We start from the raw sequence: 23,124 nt of genomic DNA on the forward strand, positions 1-23,124 counted from the left end.
GGGTTAGCAAGTTTGCCCAACAAGCCCGGGCGGCTTCGCTCCGGCGCAGGTGCTGGGGGAGGGGGCGCCGCATCCCGCGTGTATCGCTTTCCCACCTCCATCTGCCTCCCGCTCCGCCCGCGGTGCCCGCGGTGCCCGCGCTCTCCCCGCGCCGCCAGCCTGCAGGACCCGAGCGGGTCTCCCGTCCCCAACAAAAGAGCCCCGCCTCCCGCCGCCCCGCCCGCCCCCACCTGGGCTTCCCGCGGCCGCGCGGCCGGCGCCCACAGCGGGACTCGGCTCCAGACAGCCAGGTTTCCAGGTGCCCGGAAGGGGGAGGGGGCCGCGGCCGCAACCATTGGACGGGTGCGGGCGAAACGCGCGGCCCGGAGCGCCAAGGCTCCGAGGGGGCGGCGAGCCCGGCCGTGCGGCAGCGTGATTGGCCGGGGCCGCGCCGCCGGCCGCCGCTGATTGGTGGGTTCTCAAATTCGGTCTCAAGGCGCCAGAGGAGGTGTTTTAGCGGGGACCCGGACCCGGGGCTGCAGTCGCGGTCCGCGAGGCGGGACGCTGGCGCTGTCCGGACGCCGCGGAGGCCCCGCCAGCCGAGGGCGTTCGAACGGGGGTCTGCGCGTTTCGCCTTCCCCGCCCGATGTTGCCACCCGGCTGCTGATCGCTTCACGCCGCTGATCCCACGCGGGCGTGAGGCCGTAGAGGTCCCGTAGAGGCTGGAAACCTTCGCAAAGCGGGAGTAGTAAGTGGGGCTGGCGGGAATCGGGGGGAGAGGGAACCTCGCGTCTCGGCTGCCAGCCTGCCACCCCTCCCCTCCTCGGCTGGCGGGGCATAGAGGAACGTGTGCCGCGGGACCAGGCCCGCGTGGGCTGTCCTGTCCAGCTGCTCCGCCAGCCGGGCAGTACCGGGCACTTGCCTTTCCTCGCTATTTGGGGGTCACGTTGGAAGAGTTTATCCCTGGGGTCGGTCTGGGAGCCTGGAAAGGGGCTGCGCCAAGCGCAGAATGGATTTGGTCTAGCGATCAGGTTTCCTCTCCCCCCCACTCCCCGTTCAAACCTCTTTAAAGCCGAATTCCTCCCAGTTCTTTGCGCCAAAATTAACTGACCTGAGGAGACCCTGTACTTTCTGACAGATTTGCCCTACACCTTCCTGACTTGTAACTTTACTTTGCTCTGTGGCTTTCCATAAAATAATTACTACTTTTGTCGACTTTTTCTTCCCAAGTTTTCAGTTTCTAATGGGTGTTTGTATTCGTTCGTGTTCGTTTTAGAGAGTTGGGGGTGGAATAGATATTTTTGTTGGAGGAGAAAGCATCTAATTGTAAGATCGTTTCTAATGTAATTGTGCATTGCAGATGGAAGTGAATTGTTTAACACTAAAAGACCTGATCAACCCCAGGCAGCCCAGACTAGATTTTGCCACTGAAGATGGGGAAAATGCACAAAAGGTAAGTGCACGAAGGTCTAACATATTTAGGATAGTGATGTCTAATTCAATTAAGTGTTTCAATATGCCACTTGTATTTGTCTTGTAAATCTAATGAATATGATGAACATTGTAGAAATATACATTTTTAATGGAGTCACCCAAACCATTAGTAATTGAGTTGCTCAGTCATTGTGCAGTGGAAAGAGGCTAGGTTAGATGTAGTGTTGGAACCAATTTATATTAATCAAAGATATGCTGACCCCTTCAATCAAAAGTTTGTAATACTTGTAGTTGTCAACATTGGAATTAGCTAATGCTGTGCAGGAATGTTAAACCTGAGTACCCGGGAAGAAAGACTCTCTGCTATAAATGCTGGATTATTAAAGTACTGTGAAATGTTCTTCATGCCCATGCATTAATCAGCTCTAGAGGCAGTTTCCTTCACCCATATAGGGAGAGAAGTGACTGAGCACACCAACACACCCTGCGTGTTCTGTAGAGCAACAGCTGGTCTGGTTTTGCCGAGTCATTACCCCTTTTTTGCTGCCCTGTGATTTGTAAGACCATGGTGGTGCCTTTAAGAAACATTACCAAGTAAACTGCCCATAGCAATATCTAAACTATCATTGTACCCACATCAGCACAGTTACGCTCACCAACCAATGCCCTACCGAAAAGCTTTAAGAGCTTGTTAGTAGCAAGCATCTAAGTGTTTTTAGGCAAACGCAAATACATATAATAAATCTGGATGTAGAAACTTTGAATATAAATCTGAGCATAGCAACTTCCTTGGCTATTGAACTTTTCTAGGGTCCTGGTCTAAATTTTAGATTTAGCGTCAACAATGAAATTGCCTGGTTGCAAAGAACCTGTTATATGGCCCTTTGAAAAATATTTGACAACCATTAATTTTCGATTGGTGTGAAATTGTATGCTTTTCCCATGTAGGGTTTTTCCCTTCTAGCATTCACTTTTTGTTGTTGTTGTTGTTAGGAAAAGAAGTACACCAAAGCATTATTGTTTTAAAGAGAACTTTAAAAAAAAATTATCCAAGCTATATGAGGGTGAAAATGCCCAGACTTTGTATTTTTAGAATTTTGGCTTTGGGAGTTTCAGAACAAAACTCTGTTATCTTTTATAATTTGAATGGGACAGCCTTGAAAAAATATGTACACATTTATATAAAGCCTAAGTCAGTGTCCACTTTTTTTTCTTCTTGGCCTTTTTTTTTTTATCCTCACCCAAGGATCATTTTTCCCATTGTTTTTTTTGTTTGTTTGTTTATTTTTTTTAGAGGGAGTGGAGGTGGGGAGAGAGAAAGAGAAACATCGATAGGTTGCCTCCCGCATGCACCCAACTGGGCCAGGGATCTAGCCGGCAACCCAGGTACAGTGTCCTTGGATGGAAATCAAACCCGAGACCCTTCGGTCCGACGTTCTTACTACTGAGCAAAACCGGCTGGGGCTGGGCCAATGACTTCTTATCAAGTGCCTTCAACTTCTACTCTAGTTAGTCAGCATCAGTAAATGTGATGTCCAGTTGAGCTTTCACATTCTAATGGATATGGGGGAAACTCAAGTGACTCAAGAGTGATTGGAAAAGTGGTTACAATGTTCGGAATGGAATGTCTGAGCAGGAATTATTTCGCCTCTTAAAGAGAAGGCAAGGGATAAGAACAGTGCTTCTGCGAGTTGCTTGGAGGGGCTTTGTCTCTTTTCCTGATGCTGGGAAGGATTTCTAGGGATAGTGAGAACATGGGATTTGGAGTCAGATCTGGGTTTGAGTTTCTGTTCTGCTATTCGCTATATTACCTCAAACAGATATATTTTATTTAATCTTTAAACAGATATTTATGTCAAAGGTGCTAAGGGGACAATCGTTTATTAGTAGTTAATAAATCTGTTTCTTCCATAAATTGCAACTAATAAATAGCACCTCCCTCTTTGGGTTTTTGTTGAGCACTCAGCAACATACACTGTTCACACTGTACTCAAATTAGTAGCCCAAAAATGAATATGATGCAGGCCCTGCCCTCCTTTATTTGAGAGACTTTCAGGAACTCAGATGTAAAACGAACCAACTGCACTATGATTTGATAAGTGCTATAATAGTGAGAACAAAGTGGTCCCCAGGGAACAGAGGAGGAAGAAATAAATTCATGTGGAGTCTAGAGAGAGTTGAAGGCTTCTAAGGAGCTAACATTAAGGTTGAGGATGTTCAACCTACAAGAAAACAAGAGTGTTTAAGAGGGACATTTTAGGCAGGAGAAACAACATGAGGTGTGGGTGTTTAAGAAATGTTCAAGAGATTCAGCATGGCCACAAATGCGTAGTGCTGAATTGTTCCTTCTTAAAACCCTCTGAGGGATGCTTGCTACAGTGTCCTGTGCATCATTTGGCATATAGAGCATTTATCTTTCTTGATTGGTCAAGAACTCTTAAAGTACATGCATCTTCTTATTTCTCATGGAGAAACTTAAAACATAAAGGAGTTTTCAACTTGTTACCCCAATTTACTGTGTCCAGTTGTGGGATTATAAACAGCTCTCTTAATTTGTTCACAGTGCATTTAATCATGACGAATAGAAAATGGATGATTTGGGACAAAGAGATGAGCAGTGAGATTGAGCTGCTTTGTAAAAGAGGTAACACTTGAGCTAGGGCTTAAACTTGCAGCGGTTCTCAACCTGTGGGTCGCGACCATCGGAAAACACATATAGCATATCAGATATTTACATTATGATTCATAACAGTAGCAAAATTACAGTTATGAAGTAGCAACGGAAATAATTTTATGGTTGGGGGTCACCACAACATGAGGAACTGTATTAAACCAATGGTCGCGACCCACAGGTTGAGAACCACTGGCTTAAAGGAATGAAGGTTAAGACTTAGGCAAGTAGAGAGGAACTAGTAAAAGTAGAAATGAGACCCTGGCTGGTTAGCTCAGTGGGTTAGAGTGTCATCCCAATATGCCAAATTGTGGGTTCGATCTCTGGTTAGGGCACACACAAGCAATCAATGAATGTATAAGTAAGTGGAATAATAAATCAATGTCTCTCTCCCTCTCAAATCAATTTAAAAAAATAGTAGAAGTGAGTGGTATATTTGGGGACAATGCCTAGATTTCGTGAGCACAGGTTTTTTGGAAGGTCATTCATCTCTTTTGGGAGTGGTTAAGAAAGAAGGTGAATTCAGTTTGAAATACATATCTGTATCTGTATGATTACAGGTAAATAAATAGGTGCAGAAAGCAGCTGGTTGCCTGACTTTGGAATTCTTGGGAGGTACTAGCCAAACACAAACTTGAGAATTATCAACATACACGTTGGTTTTAAAATCAATGTGCGTGAGAGTCATGAACTACGCAAGAGAGAGAAAGTAGAGGCAAGTATCAGGCTGAGGTTTGTAAGAGTGGGAAAAGAGGAACCAAAGAAGGAGACTGAGAGGAAACAGAAATAGGAAGAGAACCAACAGAGAACGACTGTTACATCAGGACCAAGAGTTTTATAGGGCAAAGAACAGTCAACAGTCTTAACCATTGCAGTGAGGTCAAGTGAGGTATTCTGCCATTGATCTGGCTCCTGGAAGGTGACCTCAGTCAGAAGCAGTGGACCAGAACACACTGATAATTTGAGGAACCCCTGGGATATGATCAGGGGAAAGCCCTCAGTGTGGATTACTCATTCTAGAAGTGCTCTGAAGGGAAAGAGAGCTGTTAGTCAGTAGCTCGGGGAACTTCCTAACGGGTAGTCTTTGCAATGAGCCTTAAACGACAGGCAAGGCTTAGCCTATGGCATTAAAGACCAGGGCATGGATGGGGGTGGGGGTGGGGGGCAATGGGGTGATAAGGACACATATGTAATACCTTAATCAGTAAAGAGAAAAAAGAAAAGTACATGAAAAGACCAAGTGATAGTGTGAACAGCAGCTCAGATGTGATGAAGTGCAGGGCAGGTTTAAGAAAAGCAAGTGGACTGTTGGGGCAAAATGTGGAATTTGCATAAGATGGAACGGGAAAAGAGGTTGGCATAAGGCCAAAAGCCTTGGCAAGGCTGATGACTATATTATTTGAGGTCACATGATCAAAGCTGTATCTGAAACAAAAGCAAGACTGAACCCAAGATCTTTTGACTACCAACCCCTCTCTGTGGCAGCGTACAGCATAGTCTTGACGCTGGTATAGTCAATAATGATGAACACTTGCATAGCACTTCACCATTACAAACTGCTTTCACCTTCATTATCTGATCTGCTCCTCACAGTAACTCTGCGGCAGGCTCTCCAGTGTGTGTTACATCCATTTACATATGAAAACAAGAAAACCTGTGTCCTGGATTACTTTCTCTCTGTCTGAGGGAGGAAGTGATTTCTAGGGAGCTGCAGCTTAGATTTCCTGACAAGCAGGTATGACAGGGAGCTTAGTGTGCAGGAGGTTTCTAGGGAGAGCTCTAGGAATCAGTACCTGGGAAGGGAAGAGAAGGGAAGGCAGCAGAAATGGACAGAGGAAGAGGCAGATCTGCAACACAGTTTCAGGGGAAGTCTGAGTTTACCCTAGGGGAGGTCTAGGATGACCCCGGGAGTAGGGCAAGGGGGCCTCACTTTTACATGTCAGGCCTCCCTGGGAGGGGGCGATCCCAGTTGAGTCAGCCCTCTTTGGCCCACCAAGGCATTCCAGTTAAGGGCTTCCTGTTGGTATCACTTCCAGCAGTGGCGGGGAATGATTCATTCCTGAAGAGGTCTGGTTGCATCCCAAGCATCTACCCACACCGCAGGGCAGCCTTGCTGGAAAGCCTTGGAGATAGAGACTTTAGTCTGAACTCCGTATTTTATGGGCCAGGAAACTTGGTCCCAGACCGAAAGAGCAATTTGTTCAGTATCAAGAAGACCCGGAGCTGAGACAAAAACCAGGTTTCCAAATTCTGGTTTCAATCCCCTTTCCTCTGCCTTATACAGTGTCAGGATTGCAGGATAAACAGGCGGATGGAGCAGGGTCGACTAGATAGCAGTCGACTTTCTACCCACCTGCTGAGACCTTGAAAAACAATTTGCTAGACATTTTTTTTTCTTTTGATATAGAGGTGTGATGCAATCACAACGTATCAGGTAACCTAACTCTCCTGCTTTAAGGACAGATGGTCCTGTCTTAAGATGGTTAAACTTACTATTATTCAACTTCATGGTGGTGTGAGAGTGATACGCATTTCGCATTTGGTAGAAATCATACTTTGAATTTAGAATTTTTCTCTTTCCCAAAATAGCGATATGCAGTAGGATAATTACTCATGATGCTGGCGAGCAACAGCTCCCAGTCAGCCACACGATCAAAGGGTAAACAGCCCATACTCTACAGCAGTGGTTCTCAACCTTCCGGCCCTTTAAATACAGTTCCTCATGTTGTGACCCCAACCATAAAATTATTTTCGTTGCTACGTCATAACTGTAATGTTGCTACTGTTATGAATCGTAATGTAAATATATGATATGCAGGATGGTCTTAGGTGACCCCTGTGAAAGGGCCGTTTGACTCCCAAAGGAGTCGCGACCCACAGGTTGAGAACCGCTGCTCTACAGTGTACTGTGTTGCCAGTGTTTTTGGATCTTTTGCTTTGTGTTTTTGCATCCCAGCACGTCTACAAAACGCCCATCTGGGTCTCCTGTTTCTGGTGAGAAGAAGAGGAAGGCCATTGCAGGTGCTCCTCGACTTATAATGGGGTTACATCCCTATAATGTAGGTGTTCGGAGCACATTTAAGGTAGGGTAGGCTAAGCTATGATTGTCAGTAGGTTAGGTATAGTAAATGCATTTTCAGCTTATGATATTTTCAACTTACAATTGGTTTATCAGGACATAACTTCATAAGTCGAGGTGCATCTGTAATACTTAAATTGTAGTGAAAAGATATCAAAGTGTTGGAGGAAATGGTCTATTGTTGGGGTCCAGCCCCATCAGGTCCAGGGGTTCCCAAAGGTGTGAACGGAGTCAGCGATGAATGAATGACACGGAGACAGCGTTCAGTTGGTCATATCATAGCCAGGTTCTCTCTTTATTGTCCTATTACTTCTATATTTATACTATTTGATCCCATAAGCATGCCTCTATAATTACATCATGGTATGTTTTGGATCAAGTTCTACAATTCCTTGTTTCTTATCTGACCTTAGCCAAAAATCCTGTCTCTGTCTAGTTCTGTTGATTTTAATCTTATCTAGGTTAATCTCTGTGTTCCATTACAAGGGCTATTCCAAGGTCACTGCTCTACTGATAGGCTACAAGGAAGTGACTGAAGGAGTTTATCCTACCCAGTAAAGGTTATGTGCTCCCAGCCTCGCTGCTTGCCTTCCCTGTGACTGCCCTGTGTCAGTGGACCTTCAAGGGTATAGGCTTTGGTGCTTTCCCTGGTGGGCAGACCCCTGGGGATGTGGGCTCAACAAGTCCCAAATTTATTGCCAACAGTCTTAGTCCAAGTTCTTCATAAGTAGTACATGGTATTTCTGTAACACTAGGGGGATTTACTGATTTATTCTCTTCCTTAGTCCTCTTAATCCCTACCTGGGGAAACAACCTTTCTCGGGGAGGTGGTCCTGTAGTTCAGTGTTCAACACATAGCGTTCAACACAACCTTAAAACACATAGTGCTAAGAGGGGGAGCAAACATATGCCATATACACCAGGTCCCTTGAAACATAAGCTGTGCAGATGTTTCTTCCCTGCAGCAACTGCGTCAAGCAGCAAGGGTGGATCGGCTTCCGGCAGCCTATCATAATTGCACCTTGGCAGAAAGAAGGAGGAACACATCATTTCTGTGACTGCAGGTGCCATGCATGGAAGGTAGAGAAGGCGGGTGAATCTCTGTCCGGCTCAGTCAGCCTGGGCCACACCCTCTACTGTAGGGATACCTTTTTGAATAACCAGATAATCAAGGCACCGTGTTCTGTGTGCACTTGTACAGGGCAAGGCATTGTGCCAACAATCGTGAGGAATGAGACACATACTTACTCCCTGACCTCCAGAAGTGCACAGTCACGTGAATGAACAAGACATTCACCCCAGAAGTTAAATTCTATTAGCTCTGAGTGTCAGAATGAATGGTAATAAAGATTAGGAAAGGAGAAAAGACAATAGCTAAGGTTTATTGCATGCTCACCATATGCCAGGAACTATTCTCATAACCCTGAGGTTGGTATTTTTACGAACTTCATTTTCAGTTGCGAGAATGGAAGCCTGGTGAGGAGGAGGAACGTGCCCTCCCTCACACCAAGTAGCTGGCACTAGAGCCTGCATGCAAAACTGCTTCCCCATCCCACCTCTCCATCAATACTGGGGGGCCTGCTGGGTACTGTATGTTGGAGCTGTGAAAAAGACAGCTTCCTCCAACGGGCACCCAGGACAAGCTTATTTCTAGTTGTAGAATTTCAGAAACTCCAGCTTTCAGTGTGTCCTGCAAACCAGTTACTTTTCTACCGAATGAGGTTGTATGTAACCTCGAGCAAGTTGTTTAACCTCTCTGTGCCTCGGTTTCTTCAGCTGTAGACTGGAAAAATAATAGTACCCAGGTCACAGGATTAGAAGAGGTTCCTATCCATAAAGTACATGAAACACGGTGTGGCACATGGTAAACCCTCAATACTTTCCCTGGAGGGTTCCCTGGTAGAAGACTTCATCAGAATTGCACACTTGTAGGAACTTGTTAAGAGATATCGGTAGAGAGGGGAGGAAGAGATCAACCAAAGAATATGTACGCATAGCCCGTGGACATAGTAATGTGGTGAAGGCCGGGGAGGGGCAGAGGTGGGGTGGAGAGAGGCAGAGGAGGGGAATGGGAGACATCTGTAATAGAGTCAACAATAAAAATTTTTAAAAAGAAAGAGTTAAACGATAAAAAAACGGAGGGAGAGAAGTCAATAGATGCAGCGCCCCAGGCTGGATGCTTACTGCTACTTGTGGCAGGAGAAACCTAGGTTCCCATCCCCACCTGTTTCCTTCCTGTTACAGGAGGACAGGACCACCATGGCTAGTGGGCAGCTTCTGCCAATTCAAGAACAAGAATTGGCGTGCTAACACAGATTCCAGTTTCTCCCAGTCTTTTCCCTCTGCACATGTTGCTCGTTTATAAGAAAGCACTTTTTGTAAACCACTGTTCAGCCAAAATCCAAGCATACAGTAGCTATAGAGTGCTACCTGTACAGGAAACAGAGAGACAAATATTTAACCACCCACCTTCATAATTGTATAAGACGCTATTGCCTGGAGGTGAATTCTGCTATAATTAGAGCTGAATCTTTCTGTTTTTGAATGCCAAAAACTGGTTTTAGGGGAAAGAAATTTGTTTTAATTACTCGGTAGTTCCAAATGTGAGTTCTCTATACTCAGTCCTTTTTTACAAGGGACATAATGGGCCCATCATTAATCTCAAAGTGTGACCTGAGGGTAGGTTCTACTCCACAAACTATTACCAAGCTGGAAAAAATCAAGAACAGAACTTGAGAGGTAAGCACTTAGAACTCTCTATAGCAATTTAATATCGCCCCCATGACACCTAAGCCTGTGATCAGTGGTCTCTTCTTATTGAACAGGCTGTAGGTCAGTTTGATTGGTAATCTCACGTGGGGAGTCATATAGGGTGGGGGTGGCATACGAGTCCTTTGAAGTAAGACTGCTCTCTAGGTTCGTTTTATATGTGGCATTTTGTTGGATGCACTTATATCCGTTGGTCCTGCTAATTGTTACATTAGCACTGTTGAACACTGAACTACAAAAGCATTTGTTTTCTTCACCGGTTAGTGCAAACTTAGTGTTTAAAAAATATGGCACTTAGGCCGAGACCGGTTTGGCTCAGTGGATAGAGCGTCAACCTGCGGACTGAGGGGTCCCAGGTTCGATTCCGGTCAGGGGCGTGTGCCTCGGTTGCGGGCACATCCCCAGTGGGAGATGTGCAGGAGGCAGCTGATCGATGTTTCTCTCTCATCGATGTTTCTAACTCTCTATCTCTCTCCCTTCCTCTCTGTAAAAAATCAATAAAATATATATATATAAAAAAATAGCTTTAAAAAATCAATAAAATATATTTTAAAAAATAAATATGGCACTTAGGAGTATATGGACTCAATTCACATTTGGCCTTTTCATCCCCAACTATTACAAGCATTCACCGGTGATAGATACACTCATGACTTCTTTCATAGCAATGCCATGAAAAACATGCATAAAAGGAGTAGCAGATTATAGTCAGTTTCCCGTTGGAGCTTCTCCTTGAGTTCCATGAATCCTCTGTCTGTTTTCATTAGTCCTATCCTACTATTTTTTCAGCCCTGAACATATGGTCTGGTTGTATTTTCATGGTGGGAACTAAACAGTTCTCTTAGCTGATAGCTGACCTGTCTCATTCTTGCTAAAAGGTCTCTTTTTTAAAATAGGAAAATATATTTGTTGATCGATCAAGGATGGCCCCGAAAACTCCAATAAAAAATGAACCAATTGATTTATCGAAGCAAAAAATCTTCACTCCAGAAAGAAACCCCATTACTCCAGTTAAGCTTGTGGACAGACAGCAGACCGAACCATGGACGCCCACAGCTAACCTGAAGATGCTCATTAGTGCTGCCAGCCCTGACATAAGAGATTGGGAGAAGAAGAAGGGACTGTTCAGACCCATTGAGAACAAGGATGAAGTGTTTACAGACTCTCTGCAGGTAAACAGGCTGTGTTCCTAGCAGCTGTGATAGAATTAAAATTTTTTACTTGGTTATTTAAAGAAATCATAGAATTCTCAATTTTTCAGCTAACTATTGAGCCAAAAGCAGTATTAAGCTTAATATCTTTTCTTTATATAGCTGAAATGGACTTCTCACTCTGTATCTCATTTTTCACAATGAACGCTTTCTTTTTCTTTTTTTAACATTTCTTTATTGTTAAAAGTATTACATATGTCTCCTTTTCCCCCCATTGACGACTCCTTCTAGTCTGCCCCCTCCCCAGGCCTTCAGCACCCTATTGTCTGGACACAGATAATAGGGAACACTTTTTTTTTTTTTTTATAATACTCCCTTAACCAATACACATTTAAAAATCCATTTTTAAGCAATGATATTTAATAACTTTGATTTAATGGGGGAATTTGCGTTTTTATTATAAATGTTGCTGTGGATTTAATTTTGCTCCAATTTTAAGAATTTTTATTTTAATATATTTTTATTGATTTCAGAAAGGGAGGGAGTAAGTGGGGGGGGGCAATCTGACCAGAATCAAAACATGACCTCCTGGTTCATAAGTTGATGCTCAACCACTGAGCCACGCAGGCTAGGCAAGGATAATTTTAATCTAAATGTCTTTGACCTGGGACATTTTATTATTCTCATGTATGTTCAGTTTGTTGATTTAGGCTTTAAAGTTATCTTTAAAGTACATGTCCTGTGGTGAACCAGAGCTATTAAATAAGCTGCATATCTATACTTAAAAAAAAAAAAATCAGTGGTCAATAATTTTCACTCTCCCATCAAACTTTTTCCCAGACTTGCTAAGAAAAGTTGCTCACAGATTAGAATGTTATTTCTCTTCCAGTTTGCTTCATTTTGGTGGATTTTTTAAAAATCTATAAAAATGTAAATTAATAGTATTGTTCTGTTTGGGGATTGGTTGGGAGGTAGAGTCATGGGTATTAAAGACATTACATACATGATAAGTGTATTTTATATGACCAACTGTTCTACCAAAAAGTAAAAAAACAAAAAGAAAACCAATTTTTAAAAAAGATATTTCTCATTATTTTTTAAGAATATAAAGGGATCCTGTGACCACAAAGTTTGAGAACTATTCTAGGGTATATACCTAACAGTGCAATTATTAGGTTATTGGATGTTCAATTACTCATAAGATCGTGCCAGATTGTTTTACCAAGAGCTGTTTGTTTCCACCAGTAACGTATAAACATATATTGATCCATATCCTCTCTGGCACTTGAAATTCTCAAATTTATTAATTTCTGCCAATCCAGTGGGTGTACAGTTGTATATTACTGTGGTATCCATTTGCTTTTTCCTCGGTTACTAATGAGGTTAAGCTTTTTTCCAAATCTTTACTAGCTACCATGTTTTCTCCTCTTCTGTGAAATACCTGTTTGTGTTCTTTGCTCATTTTTATTGATTTGTAGGGTTTATTATATATATTCGTGAAACTAAACCTGTACCAGTTATACGTGTTACATTTCAATTGGTGCTTGCCTTTTTTCTCTTTATGTTGCTTCTTATAATCACTTGTCCTTGTATCATGTATTCAGTTCTTCCTCTTCCCTGGAGTTGGCAGTGCTACACCTGTCACATATTATAGTTTCACTTGTGTGAGTATCTGTTTCTGGGCTCTTTTCTGTTCCATTGGCCAATTTGTCTGTCCCTCCACCAATACCATTCTATATAATAAAAGCCTAATATGCTAAGTGTCTGGTCATCTGGTCGACTGTTCAACCAATCAAAGCGTAATATGCTAATGATATGCTAAGGATGCTCAACCGCTCACTATGACGTGCACTGACCACCAGGGGTCAGATGCTCTGAGCGGTAGGTTAGCTTGCTGCTGGGGTCCAGCCGATCAGGACTGAGCGAGACGGGCTGAACACATCCTGGAGCTCTCCTGCGTCCCTCCCCGGCCCCGATCGTGCACCGTTGGGTTCCCTCGGCCTGGCCTGCGCCCTCTCGCACTCCGGGACCCCTCGGGGGATGTTGGAGAGCCGGTTTTGGCCTGACGGCAGAACGACTGGTCACTATGATGTGCACTGACCACCAGGGGGAAGACGCTCAATGCAGGAACTGCCCCTGGTGGTCAGTGCGCTCCCATAGGGGCAGCGCCACTCAGCCAGAAGCCAGGGTCATGGCTGGCAAACGCAGTGGCGGTGGCAGTAGCCTCTCCCACCTCCACAGCAGTGCTAAGGATATCCAACTGCTGGCTTAGGCCCGCTCCCCACGAGCAGCATGCCTAAGCCATCAGTTGGACATCCCCCGAGGGCTCCTGGACTGCGAGAAGGTGCAGGACGGGCTGAGGGACCCCCCAGCCCCGAGTGCACAAATTTCGTGCACTGGGCCTCTAGTGTTGTAATAAGCCTTCATATCAGACAAAGCAGGAACGTCAATTTTTCCTTCAGAATATGTGGACTATGCTTTGCCCTTTTTTTCTTCCATATGTACTTTAGATTGGATTTTAATTGTAATTGCATTGCCTGTAGATTAATTTGAGAATTAATCTGTTTATGGTACTGAGTCCTCCTATCTGTTTCTTTAAAGATGCAAATTTTAATATTTTATACAAATAAATATTTGCTAGATTTTTTCCTAAAAGAGTTTTGTCTTTTCAGGAGCTTTCTAAATTCTCTTATTATTAATAATTTGTCAGTCCTATATTTTTCATGTAAACAATCATGTGTTCTGCAGAATGAAAGTTTTGCTTATTTATTCCTTCCCCATTCCTGTGCCTCAGTTTCTTTGTCTTGTCCTCATCCACTGGCTATCTCCAGTATGGTGCAGAAGAGGAGCATCCTTATCATGTCCCTGATTTTTAAAGGGGTAATTCCAAGGTTTTGTCTTTAAGACTTGTTTTCAGTTGGATTTTTATAGATACACTTTATTCAAGTTCTCCATTCCTAGTTGTCTAAGAGCATTTTTGAAAATCATGAATGGTTGTTAAATGTATTAAATGTTTTTTTCTGAAGCTATTGAGATTATCCTATTGCTTGAATATGTTCACTGAAAAACGTTTTATTTTCTTGGGTTGAATTCAGCCCTTTTGATATGTGGGTTGATGAGACAGGGACACTAGTTTTATGTACTTGCAATAAGAATAAGATTTGGCTGCTCTTGTTCACTTCCACCAACCCTTGGAAATTAGTAAACATAAAACAGTTTAATGACACAGTGGAGACCAGTGCATCTTCTATTTCATGTCAATAGAAATCACCCATGATCTTATGAAAAGACAGACTCTGATGGACCAGTTCTGGGATGAGGCCTGAGATTCTGCATCTCCAAAAGCTCTTAGTGATGCTTGTCTACAGTCCAACAAACACCCTGTCAGCAAGACTCTAGCAACCTATAAATGACCGCATTATTCATTGTTTACGCTTTTAACCAGTACGCTCGGCCTCAAATTGCAAAGGACAAAAAATTCAGTCTAGAGAAGGTAATAGGTAGAATGCTAAGAAAATTAGGTTAGGAAGTGTATTTTAACTAGACTCTAGGATGGGATGGGTTAGGATGTCCCCACAACTTGCCAGTACTGCCCACTGCAATTTCTCTGTTAGGATGTTAACCATGCTGTCTCCTCCCTCCCTTCTGTCTGCCCTCTAGCTTCGTGTTGTGGGGGATGTTGCTGTGGAGAAATTTGAGAAACGCAGGCCGAGCAGAAAACAGAAAAGTTTAGGACTCCTGTGCCAGAAGTTTCTAGCTCGCTATCCAAGTTATCCCTTGTCAGCTGAGAAAACCACCATCTCCCTAGATGAAGTGGCTGTCAGTCTTGGTATGTATTGTCCGGTTAGGTCTGTCTCCAGGTGTAGTGGGACACTGGTTTCCCGGGGCAGGCCCTCCAAAAGGGAGAGCTTCCTTCTGCCATGACCATTCAGCGTAGGATTGCAGGGGCCTTCTAGGCCTGAGGGTCAACAAGAACTTGGTTTTCTTAAGCTTAAAAAACACTTTGACAAGACTCACATTACAGAGCCCTATCTCCTATTTTAATTTCATCTTATTTCAGACAGACTAAAAAGTGTTTTGAAATATCCTGCTGTTTATTTTTACAATAACGCTGCTAAGGGTTCAGAATTGGTGTTAGTTCTGTTATAAAGCAAGATTTGAGAGCAAGAGCATTATGTTTGAAGCCTTCTTCTGTGCTGTTCACAACAAGCCTGCCAAAGTAGGAAAAGCACATCTGGGCATAACTCAAACAGCTCAACCTTATAACAAAGGAATGCATGTGTTCACACGGGAGGGTGTGTATAATGTGCAGCACCGTATGTTCTATAAAGAAGTCCAGCAGCTTCCAAATACAGACCCCTAGTGGACATGGATGGCAGTTGGTTTCAGGATGAACATATCGTTGACAAATCATTAAATAAGCAGGAATCACAAAGATCTGCAGGTGGAGGGTGTCTCCTTAGGAGGTTTTACATACATAATTTTGATAGATTATATTTTTAATTTGTTTATTAGTTCTAGTTCTTCCCATAGCCCAGAGAAATATGCACCAGTAGACGATTGTCAGTCTGAATTACTCAAACCGATGGCTAAAGAGGTTGTGCTTGCTGGAAGCTGAAATAATGAGGATGCGATGGGCTGTGATGGGAAGACCCCGGGCTGGGCTTTGGGTCAGGGAAGGCTGGATCGGAAGCCCAGCTCTCCAATTGACAGGCCCTGCGAGCATTAGGAACTTAATCAACCTTTTCTCACTGGGACCACCGCACCTACCTGGCAGAACCTTAGCCAGGTTGGGACGATGTCAGTAACGTGCCTAACTCGGGCCCTGGCATGGGTGGCTCTTACTGTTACATGGAAGCTTTCCCTCGTACCCCCTCTTCCCTAAGCTGTCTGTTCAACCTCTGCCATTAGGAAGGGGGAGTAGAGCGCTTTGCTTGGGGAGCCGTTGTGAAATTCAGAAATGGGAACACAGTATTTGGCCCTGGTGGCCATGAGACAAGAAGGGCAGAGTGACCCAGCTGGGGAGGGAGAGGCTTGACCCATTGGAGGCACAGCATCCTGGAAACGAGTCTTCCGGAGGATGAGGGTAAAACAACAAATCAGTGTCCTCACTGGGACTCACGAAGTCAGGGCCTTGCACTGACGTCAGTGCAGAAGACAAATGGTTGGAGGTAGGAAGGCCGTGTCACAGGACAGACTCCTGCTCGGGGGCTGCAGGTCATTCTGCAGATCCCCGCGTCATGGCTGCCTGGGGCAGAACCAGGGATTTTTGCAACAGCTGGCTAATGCCTCACATCACCCAGACCTGCCACATGACCTTACCATTTCTCTTCATGTGAGGTCAAAAATGAGGTCCCTCCCGGAAATTGTTTCAGGGGTGACCGACTCTTCGGGTTGAGTCTAAACTCTCTGCTACATCCCGGGTCACAAGCTGTAAGACCATATTTTAACCAAGGATGTGCAGAGCATTCAAATTGCACAGTTTCCCAGGTTCTGGTCCCATATAGATTGGACATGGATATCATAGGTAAGAAGTCAAAGAACTAGAAGGACTTTAGTGGATGGAAAATAGCACGGCCCAAGAAAATAGTGTATGGCGCTGAGGTGTTCTTGGTAAGCTCCATTGGGGATGAAGGGAGGCCTGGTAAGAATTGGTAAATCCTGATGGCATAACTAATGCCGTGAATAGTTTTGCCTGGATACAAAAGGAAAGGAAGGCTGGTGCCAAGGAAACCCTCCCTGGCAGGACAACGCCCAGAGTAACTGGCACGTCTGAAGACCTGGGAAATGGGACAGCCAGTGGACAGGCGCACTCAGTCCGATAGAAAAGGTGGGTGCATGACCAGCATCACCTACTACACACCTGTTGTGCACATTAAATGTCTTACTCTGCAGGTGGTCAGAACCTTCCTTTCTTTTCCCTTCTCGGGATGTCGAGCCACTGGATGGAGACTTAACAGATTGTATCTAATACAAAACAACAAAACAGCCGGGCATATGGCTGGCCCTGGGGTGTTTCAGTTGCATTCACATGACATTTCTAATGGGAAGGTTTATAGAATGTTACACTCTAAACACGATGTGTTAATATAGGAAAACAGACTGGAGCAAGGAACCCAGGGGTCGGACAGGGGGCTGCTGACGGCCCTGCACCACCTTCCAGCAGACATCTGGCACCGAGGCGGGGTGAGGAGCCTTTCGGGGTCAGGAGCTGAAATGCTCTGACGGCTGTGAAATGCCTCCTCATGCATGTGATGAACTTCCTCTCAGCTCCGGGCTTCTCGTTGTAATTCAGTCTGTTTCTCCTGTTAAGTCTTTGCAGGGCCACATGCTGCATTCGCTGAGTCTGCCCGGATTATATTACAGCTCCTGGCAAGTGCACAGAAAGAGGGCCTGGTTGTAGCTGGGCTGGTTTTCTCCAAGGTGCCTGGAGGCTTCTGTTACGGATACTTACATGAGAGCAAAGGGGGAGGTGGTTCCAGAAGCCCGAGGGCCTGCTGCAGAGGAGGTTTTTAAATCTGTTTCCACTAATCCTCTGATGCCAGCAGTGACCTGAGGTAGCCCCAGTGCCACGCAGGAAGTGCCAAACAGTGAACATGTGTTGGAGACTCTTCATGTTTGTGGTCGCGTCGAACCCTCCTCATCTTAAGAGATAAATACTAAGCCACAGACAGATTAGGTCACTACTCAGGGTCACCAATTGGGACAGACAACACGGGGATTCAAATCTAGGCAGTCTAACCCGAAAATCCCCACACTAAGCACCATAAATATTTTTGGCAAATTCAGTAGACGGCTCATAATCCTAGCTATTTGGGCAGAGTATTGGGCAAGGGTTAGGGAATTGATGAACTTGCTGGTCCGTCCGTAGTGTACACGAAGTCTCTGTTGCACTGGGCTGCTTGGCAGGATGCGGTGAATGAGAGCGCGGGAGAGTTGTCTGTAGCCATGGTGAACCAGAGCGTACTCAGGTGTTGTTCCAGCCCTAACTGTGGCTTCATCCATCATCTTGAGAAGGGGCCCAAAGTCTTGACTCCTAAGCTTCCAGTGTGAAATAGGACACAACATACTTACCATCTGTTTTCCTTATTGGACCATTAAGATAGTTAAGATAATTATTTTACATCATTCAAACTCCAGGAAAGGAAAGGATTGTCCAGACAAGGTATCTGTTCTTGGACACAGTTTATTGTATAGTCTGCATAATCAGGACTATAAGTCTGAATCAGCCAGCCAGCATTCACCCGGTGTCCATGGGGCGTGCTAGTACCTGCGTTGCTCAGTCCCACCCATTGTAACAGGCTGACAGGGCTAAAGAAAAGACATCTGCTGCGTGTAATACAGGTAGGACATCAGCCGTCTCTGGGTGGATGTTTTATCCTACTGGGGGTTAGGTCACAAGAAAAGGAAAGAAAAAAAAATTCTGTTACTTGCATTTTTAAGGGGTGAGTTTGTGGCACAGCCACACTTGATGGACATTCCACTGGGCATCACGCAAAGTAGTTCACAGACATGGTCCAGGCTCTCAAGGAATTTATCCTCAGAAAAGCCTGCATGATGATGGTTGGCTTCTGTCTTTCAAACAGGCGTTGAAAGGAGACGCATCTATGACATTGTGAACGTGCTGGAGTCACTGCACCTGGTCAGCCGGCTGGCCAAGAACCAGTATGGCTGGCACGGCCGGCACAGCCTGCCGAGGACCCTGCGGAACCTCCAGAGACTAGGAGAGGAGCAGAAGTATGAGGAGCAGATGGCATCCCTCCAGCAGAGGGAGCTGGACCTGATGGATTACAAATTTGGAGAACGTAAAAAAGATGGCTGTGCAGATCCCCATGATCAACAGTTGCTGGATTTCTCGGAGCCCGACTGTCCCTCCTGTGAGTTCACTGTAGCCACGTGGGTAATAGCAGAGAGGCAGGGATGGTCTCTTCTGGAGAGACTCACTGCTGAGATGGGAAGTGCCAGATTGACAACCCTGGAGGGAGGTGTCCTCTTACTCTCTCCACTGAAGAAAGGGAGACAGATGGCTCCCCCGCTGGGTTGCCCACTCACCCTCACTGAAAACCTGTCTACTGGCAGATCACTTGGTGGTTGGTGTTTGGACCGCAGATCGCTGATGGAGCTCCCATTCCAGATTGACAGCCCCATGCTGGTTTCTGTTTGTGAGCCTTTAAGGAAAATTTGCTCTGAAAGAAGTTATCGTTACAATGAAATTAATTTTTCAAGTTACATATGGGAGTAGATTATATAGAAAAGAACCCCATTAGCAGCACATGTTGATTAGAAGGCTAGACACTGGATGCAGAATGTTTTTCACTGACGTCTACATTGGTCTTCCCCTCCCGACTCATTTATCCTCTTCCTGTCTTAACCATTGGTCCTCATCGTTCTCTCCCTACTCCCTCTCGCTAAGATGATCAAGTGCAAGTATCACTCACATTTCACTTGCAAATTTAAGAAACAGGAATGGAAAGGTGGGCCTGGTTTTCATTCATTTTACTGCCTCATGCCTTTTAGTTCCAGCCCATGAGCCAGTTGTATCTTAATAACCAGGGGAGACAGCCATCTGTCGGGATGGTTTGCCTGCCATCCTCAGCAGCACACATCTCATCAGTTCTCCTGTTTAGTTACAGTTTATTTCTGAAAAGAAATGGAAGAGGTGGGCACCTGCTGTGATTACAGGACATGCGGGATACAGACATACCTCAGAGCCAGTGTGGGTTTGGTTCCAGACCACCACTATAAAGCACGTTGTAATCTTTTTGCTGGTGAAGGGTTCTTGCCTTCAATTTGTAAAAAAAAAAAATACAATATCTGTGAAGTGCACTAAACAAGGTTTGCCTGTATTGTGGGCACAGAGAAATTAAAGTAGAATCCTTGCCTTTGAGGTCAGAGTGGATGTTTGAAAACAGTTTCTCATCCCTACCCTATGTCCCACCCACCCACACACACACACACACACTTTTTTTTTTAATCCTCACCCAGGGATATTTTTCCATTGTCTTTTAGAGAGAGTGTGGAAGATAGAGGGAAAGACAGTGAGAAATACCGATGTGAGAGAAACACATCAATTGGTTGCCTCCTGCACACGCCCCGACTGAGGTACGTGCCCTTGACCAGAATCAAACCGGGACCCTTTGGTCCGCAGGCTGACACTCTATCCACTGAGCAAGACTGGGTTAACATTCGCCTTTCAGCGTCTGTTCCTACGGAAATCTTATGAGGGCCTTGTCTTTTTGAGCCATCGTCTGTGACTGTGTCCAGAAGGCTTCTCCCTGTAACAGAAGTGATCTTTCCATTCACTAGCAGAGTCAGATCATTCTGGCAAACTGTAAATAGAGACTTTCTTGTGGTAAATTATCTTTTTTGATGCCTTTGTTTCGTTCCCTTTGTAGCATCTGCAAACAGAAAAGACAAGTCTCTGAGAATCATGAGCCAGAAGTTTGTCATGCTGTTCCTCGTCTCTAAAACCAAGATTGTTACTCTCGATGTGGCTGCCAAAATCCTGATAGAAGGAAGCCAGAATGTGCTGGACCACAGTAAATTTAAAAGTAAGCACCCTCACCTGAACCCACCTCGCTGGCCCAGGGAGGGCGGGATTCATACAGTGATGTTTCTGCCTCTGAAAGTAAAAGAACAATGGTTTTTTGGAGAAGTGCACTCCTTCCTGCATCCCAGAATCCTTGGGGCTGTGAGAAGTAAGTTAGTCACCTGCTAGGATTCCCGTTGACGTCTCCTTGGCAGTTAGAGTGGACAGTGGAAGCAGAGTGCCATCCACAAATGCAGGTCAGGGTGGGTGTAAGATACTTTGCATTTCTCTTTAGTATCGCAGCATCCAAGACAGAATGTCTGAGTTTTGTTTCCCCTTCCCCCCCTACCCCACCCCCACCCCCCGCTTACTCTTCTGATGGGTGGAGATGAAAGGTGTGTACAGGTAAGAAGCAGCGGAGTGACCAGAGTGGGGGAAGGGTGGTGGGACATGGCTGCGGACAAGGAGAGCGTTTCTGAATTTCCTATTTTCTGTCGAGCGTGGGTCCCAAGCCAGAGGCCCTTGGCTGCTGGTTGTCCTTTCAAGCCTTGGGGAGGCATGAGCTCAACATACCTTGTTTGTTTGTGTTTCCAGCTGGAATTATAGCCATCCTGTGGGAGAAATGACTAAATAAAATCTAAGCTCTCCCCCTGTTGGGAAGAAAATTGCATCTGGGATGAATGCTTGCTATTTCTAGACAGTCATCAATGTTCTTTGCTTTATCTTAGCCCTGAAGTCAAGTGGGTTTCCTACCTATAAATTGATTTCTTAAATAGAAATTGATTTCTTAAATATAAATTACTTTCTGGGCATCACCTCTCTATTTACTGTGTTACCACCCCTTCTGAATTTCTCTTCTAGTCCATGCATTTTCAAATGTGTCTCCCCAAACCTCTTAAGACTCAAGGATTGTGCATCCCACCCCCTCCCCTCTGGGTGGCCAGAGGCTGGGACTTCAGGTGAGGAACTGCCTGCCTTCAGCACAGCGGTACCTCAGAATCCTGAGCCCGGAACACCTTCTGTGCCCAGGAGTGTGGCTTTGCAGGAAGCTCTGGGGATTCCCTGTCATGTTCACAGCCCAGCTGCCTGGTGGAGCTGGTGCCACAGCCTCCTGCTGGGAGAAACTCGGGCAGGCTTCCGACATGCCACATGTCAGAATCACACTCACTGAGCCTCTAATTACAGCCCGTTTCCCTCCCTCGGGTGTTTTTGCAATCAGGGCTGTCCCTGCTTGTCTTGGAAAGGTGTGAAGCTGTGGAAACAGAAGGACACTCCGACCTTGGTCTGTGGCTGCAGATGCATAAATCCTGGGTGGTTTCATGACAGAGCCATTGGTCATTTCATCCCACCCCACTGCTCTCCCCTGAGGTGTATATGGTGGCCAAGAAAAGTGACCTGTCATGTAAACTACAGTGTAATGGTGCCACAGGCAGCATGACCGTAATTGTGTTTGATGTCTTCCAGCTAAGGTCCGACGTCTCTATGACATCGCCAATGTCCTGACCAGCCTGACTCTGATCAAGAAAGTGCACGTGACGGAAGAGCGAGGCCGTAAGCCAGCCTTCAAGTGGATCGGGCCTGTGGACTTCGCCTCCAGTGGTGAGGCATGGTTTTGTTAGGGACCGATTTTATTTAAAATCCTACATTTACAGAGTGAGATCGATCTTCTCCCTCATTTTCTGTTACCCAAGTCACATTCAAATTAGACTGTGATGTCACTCTCGGAACAGTGAGTATTAGTCTACAAATGGTACGTGCTGGTCGGCTCACACAGTAGGAGGGGAAATACTGAGAGCTTATGTTGTGGGAGTTTCTATAACTAGTAAATTATAGCCCTTTAGCACGTTCTATTTTATTCAGAAGATTTTTTTTTCCCTGGAAATTTGGGACAAGGGATTTAAAATGACATTTATAAGCTCGAGTGATGTCTACATTAGTGGAATACCTAAAATATTGTTTTTCTTTGAAATTCCACATAATGTAAAAATTATACTATTGCTATCATGAAACTAATATATGGTAAAAATGGCTCCTAAATATAGTATAGATGCAATGAACACCTGTTTTTTTATCATTTATTTCAAAGGTTACAAATGTCAATTTTACTATACTAGAACAGAAGAGGGTATTATCTTCTACCTATTTCACAGGTAATAGCTGAGCAATTGGGGACTGGATCCTACTGTACCAGCTACTTTACATATAACTAGGCTGCCTGAGAAAAAGCCATTAACATTATTTTTAAATTACCCTTGCAATTTTGGTGTTAGTGGCATAAATTCCTGCCACTTAACCCAGGCCTATAGAAGATACAGCTCTCTACCTCATTGTAGCACATTATTCACTTTGGATCTAGATGAAACCGCTTGAAATCTAATGTAACTAATTCCACCCAGCAAGTACTTACTGCGTGTGGACTGTGCACGTGCCATGAGAGACTAAAGCTGCATACAGCACGCCATCCATGCCTACATGGAATACACAACGTTGCCCTTTTATGTTGCTCTGCCTT

The 23,124-nt window shown here is 44.9% G+C and overlaps 1 protein-coding gene across 1 annotated transcript in view; it reads left to right on the forward strand.

The window, feature by feature from the left end:
• Window positions 1-1,339: 1,339 nt before the first annotated feature.
• E2F7 (E2F transcription factor 7) overlaps window positions 1,340-23,124 on the forward strand; it is a gene marked incomplete at both ends in the record, with an annotated part of 35,715 nt that continues 13,930 nt past the window's right edge. Inside the window, 6 exons of the mRNA XM_081084981.1 lie at window positions 1,340-1,432; window positions 10,829-11,104; window positions 14,744-14,912; window positions 18,670-18,960; window positions 20,479-20,634; window positions 22,077-22,211. Coding sequence (XP_080941107.1) covers window positions 1,340-1,432; window positions 10,829-11,104; window positions 14,744-14,912; window positions 18,670-18,960; window positions 20,479-20,634; window positions 22,077-22,211 — 1,120 coding nt within the window. The remainder of the gene's footprint in view (window positions 1,433-10,828; window positions 11,105-14,743; window positions 14,913-18,669; window positions 18,961-20,478; window positions 20,635-22,076; window positions 22,212-23,124) is intronic.

Source organism: Myotis nattereri (genome assembly GCF_964212035.1).
Source record: "Myotis nattereri genome assembly, chromosome: 2".
Classification (NCBI taxonomy): Eukaryota; Metazoa; Chordata; class Mammalia; order Chiroptera; family Vespertilionidae; genus Myotis; species Myotis nattereri.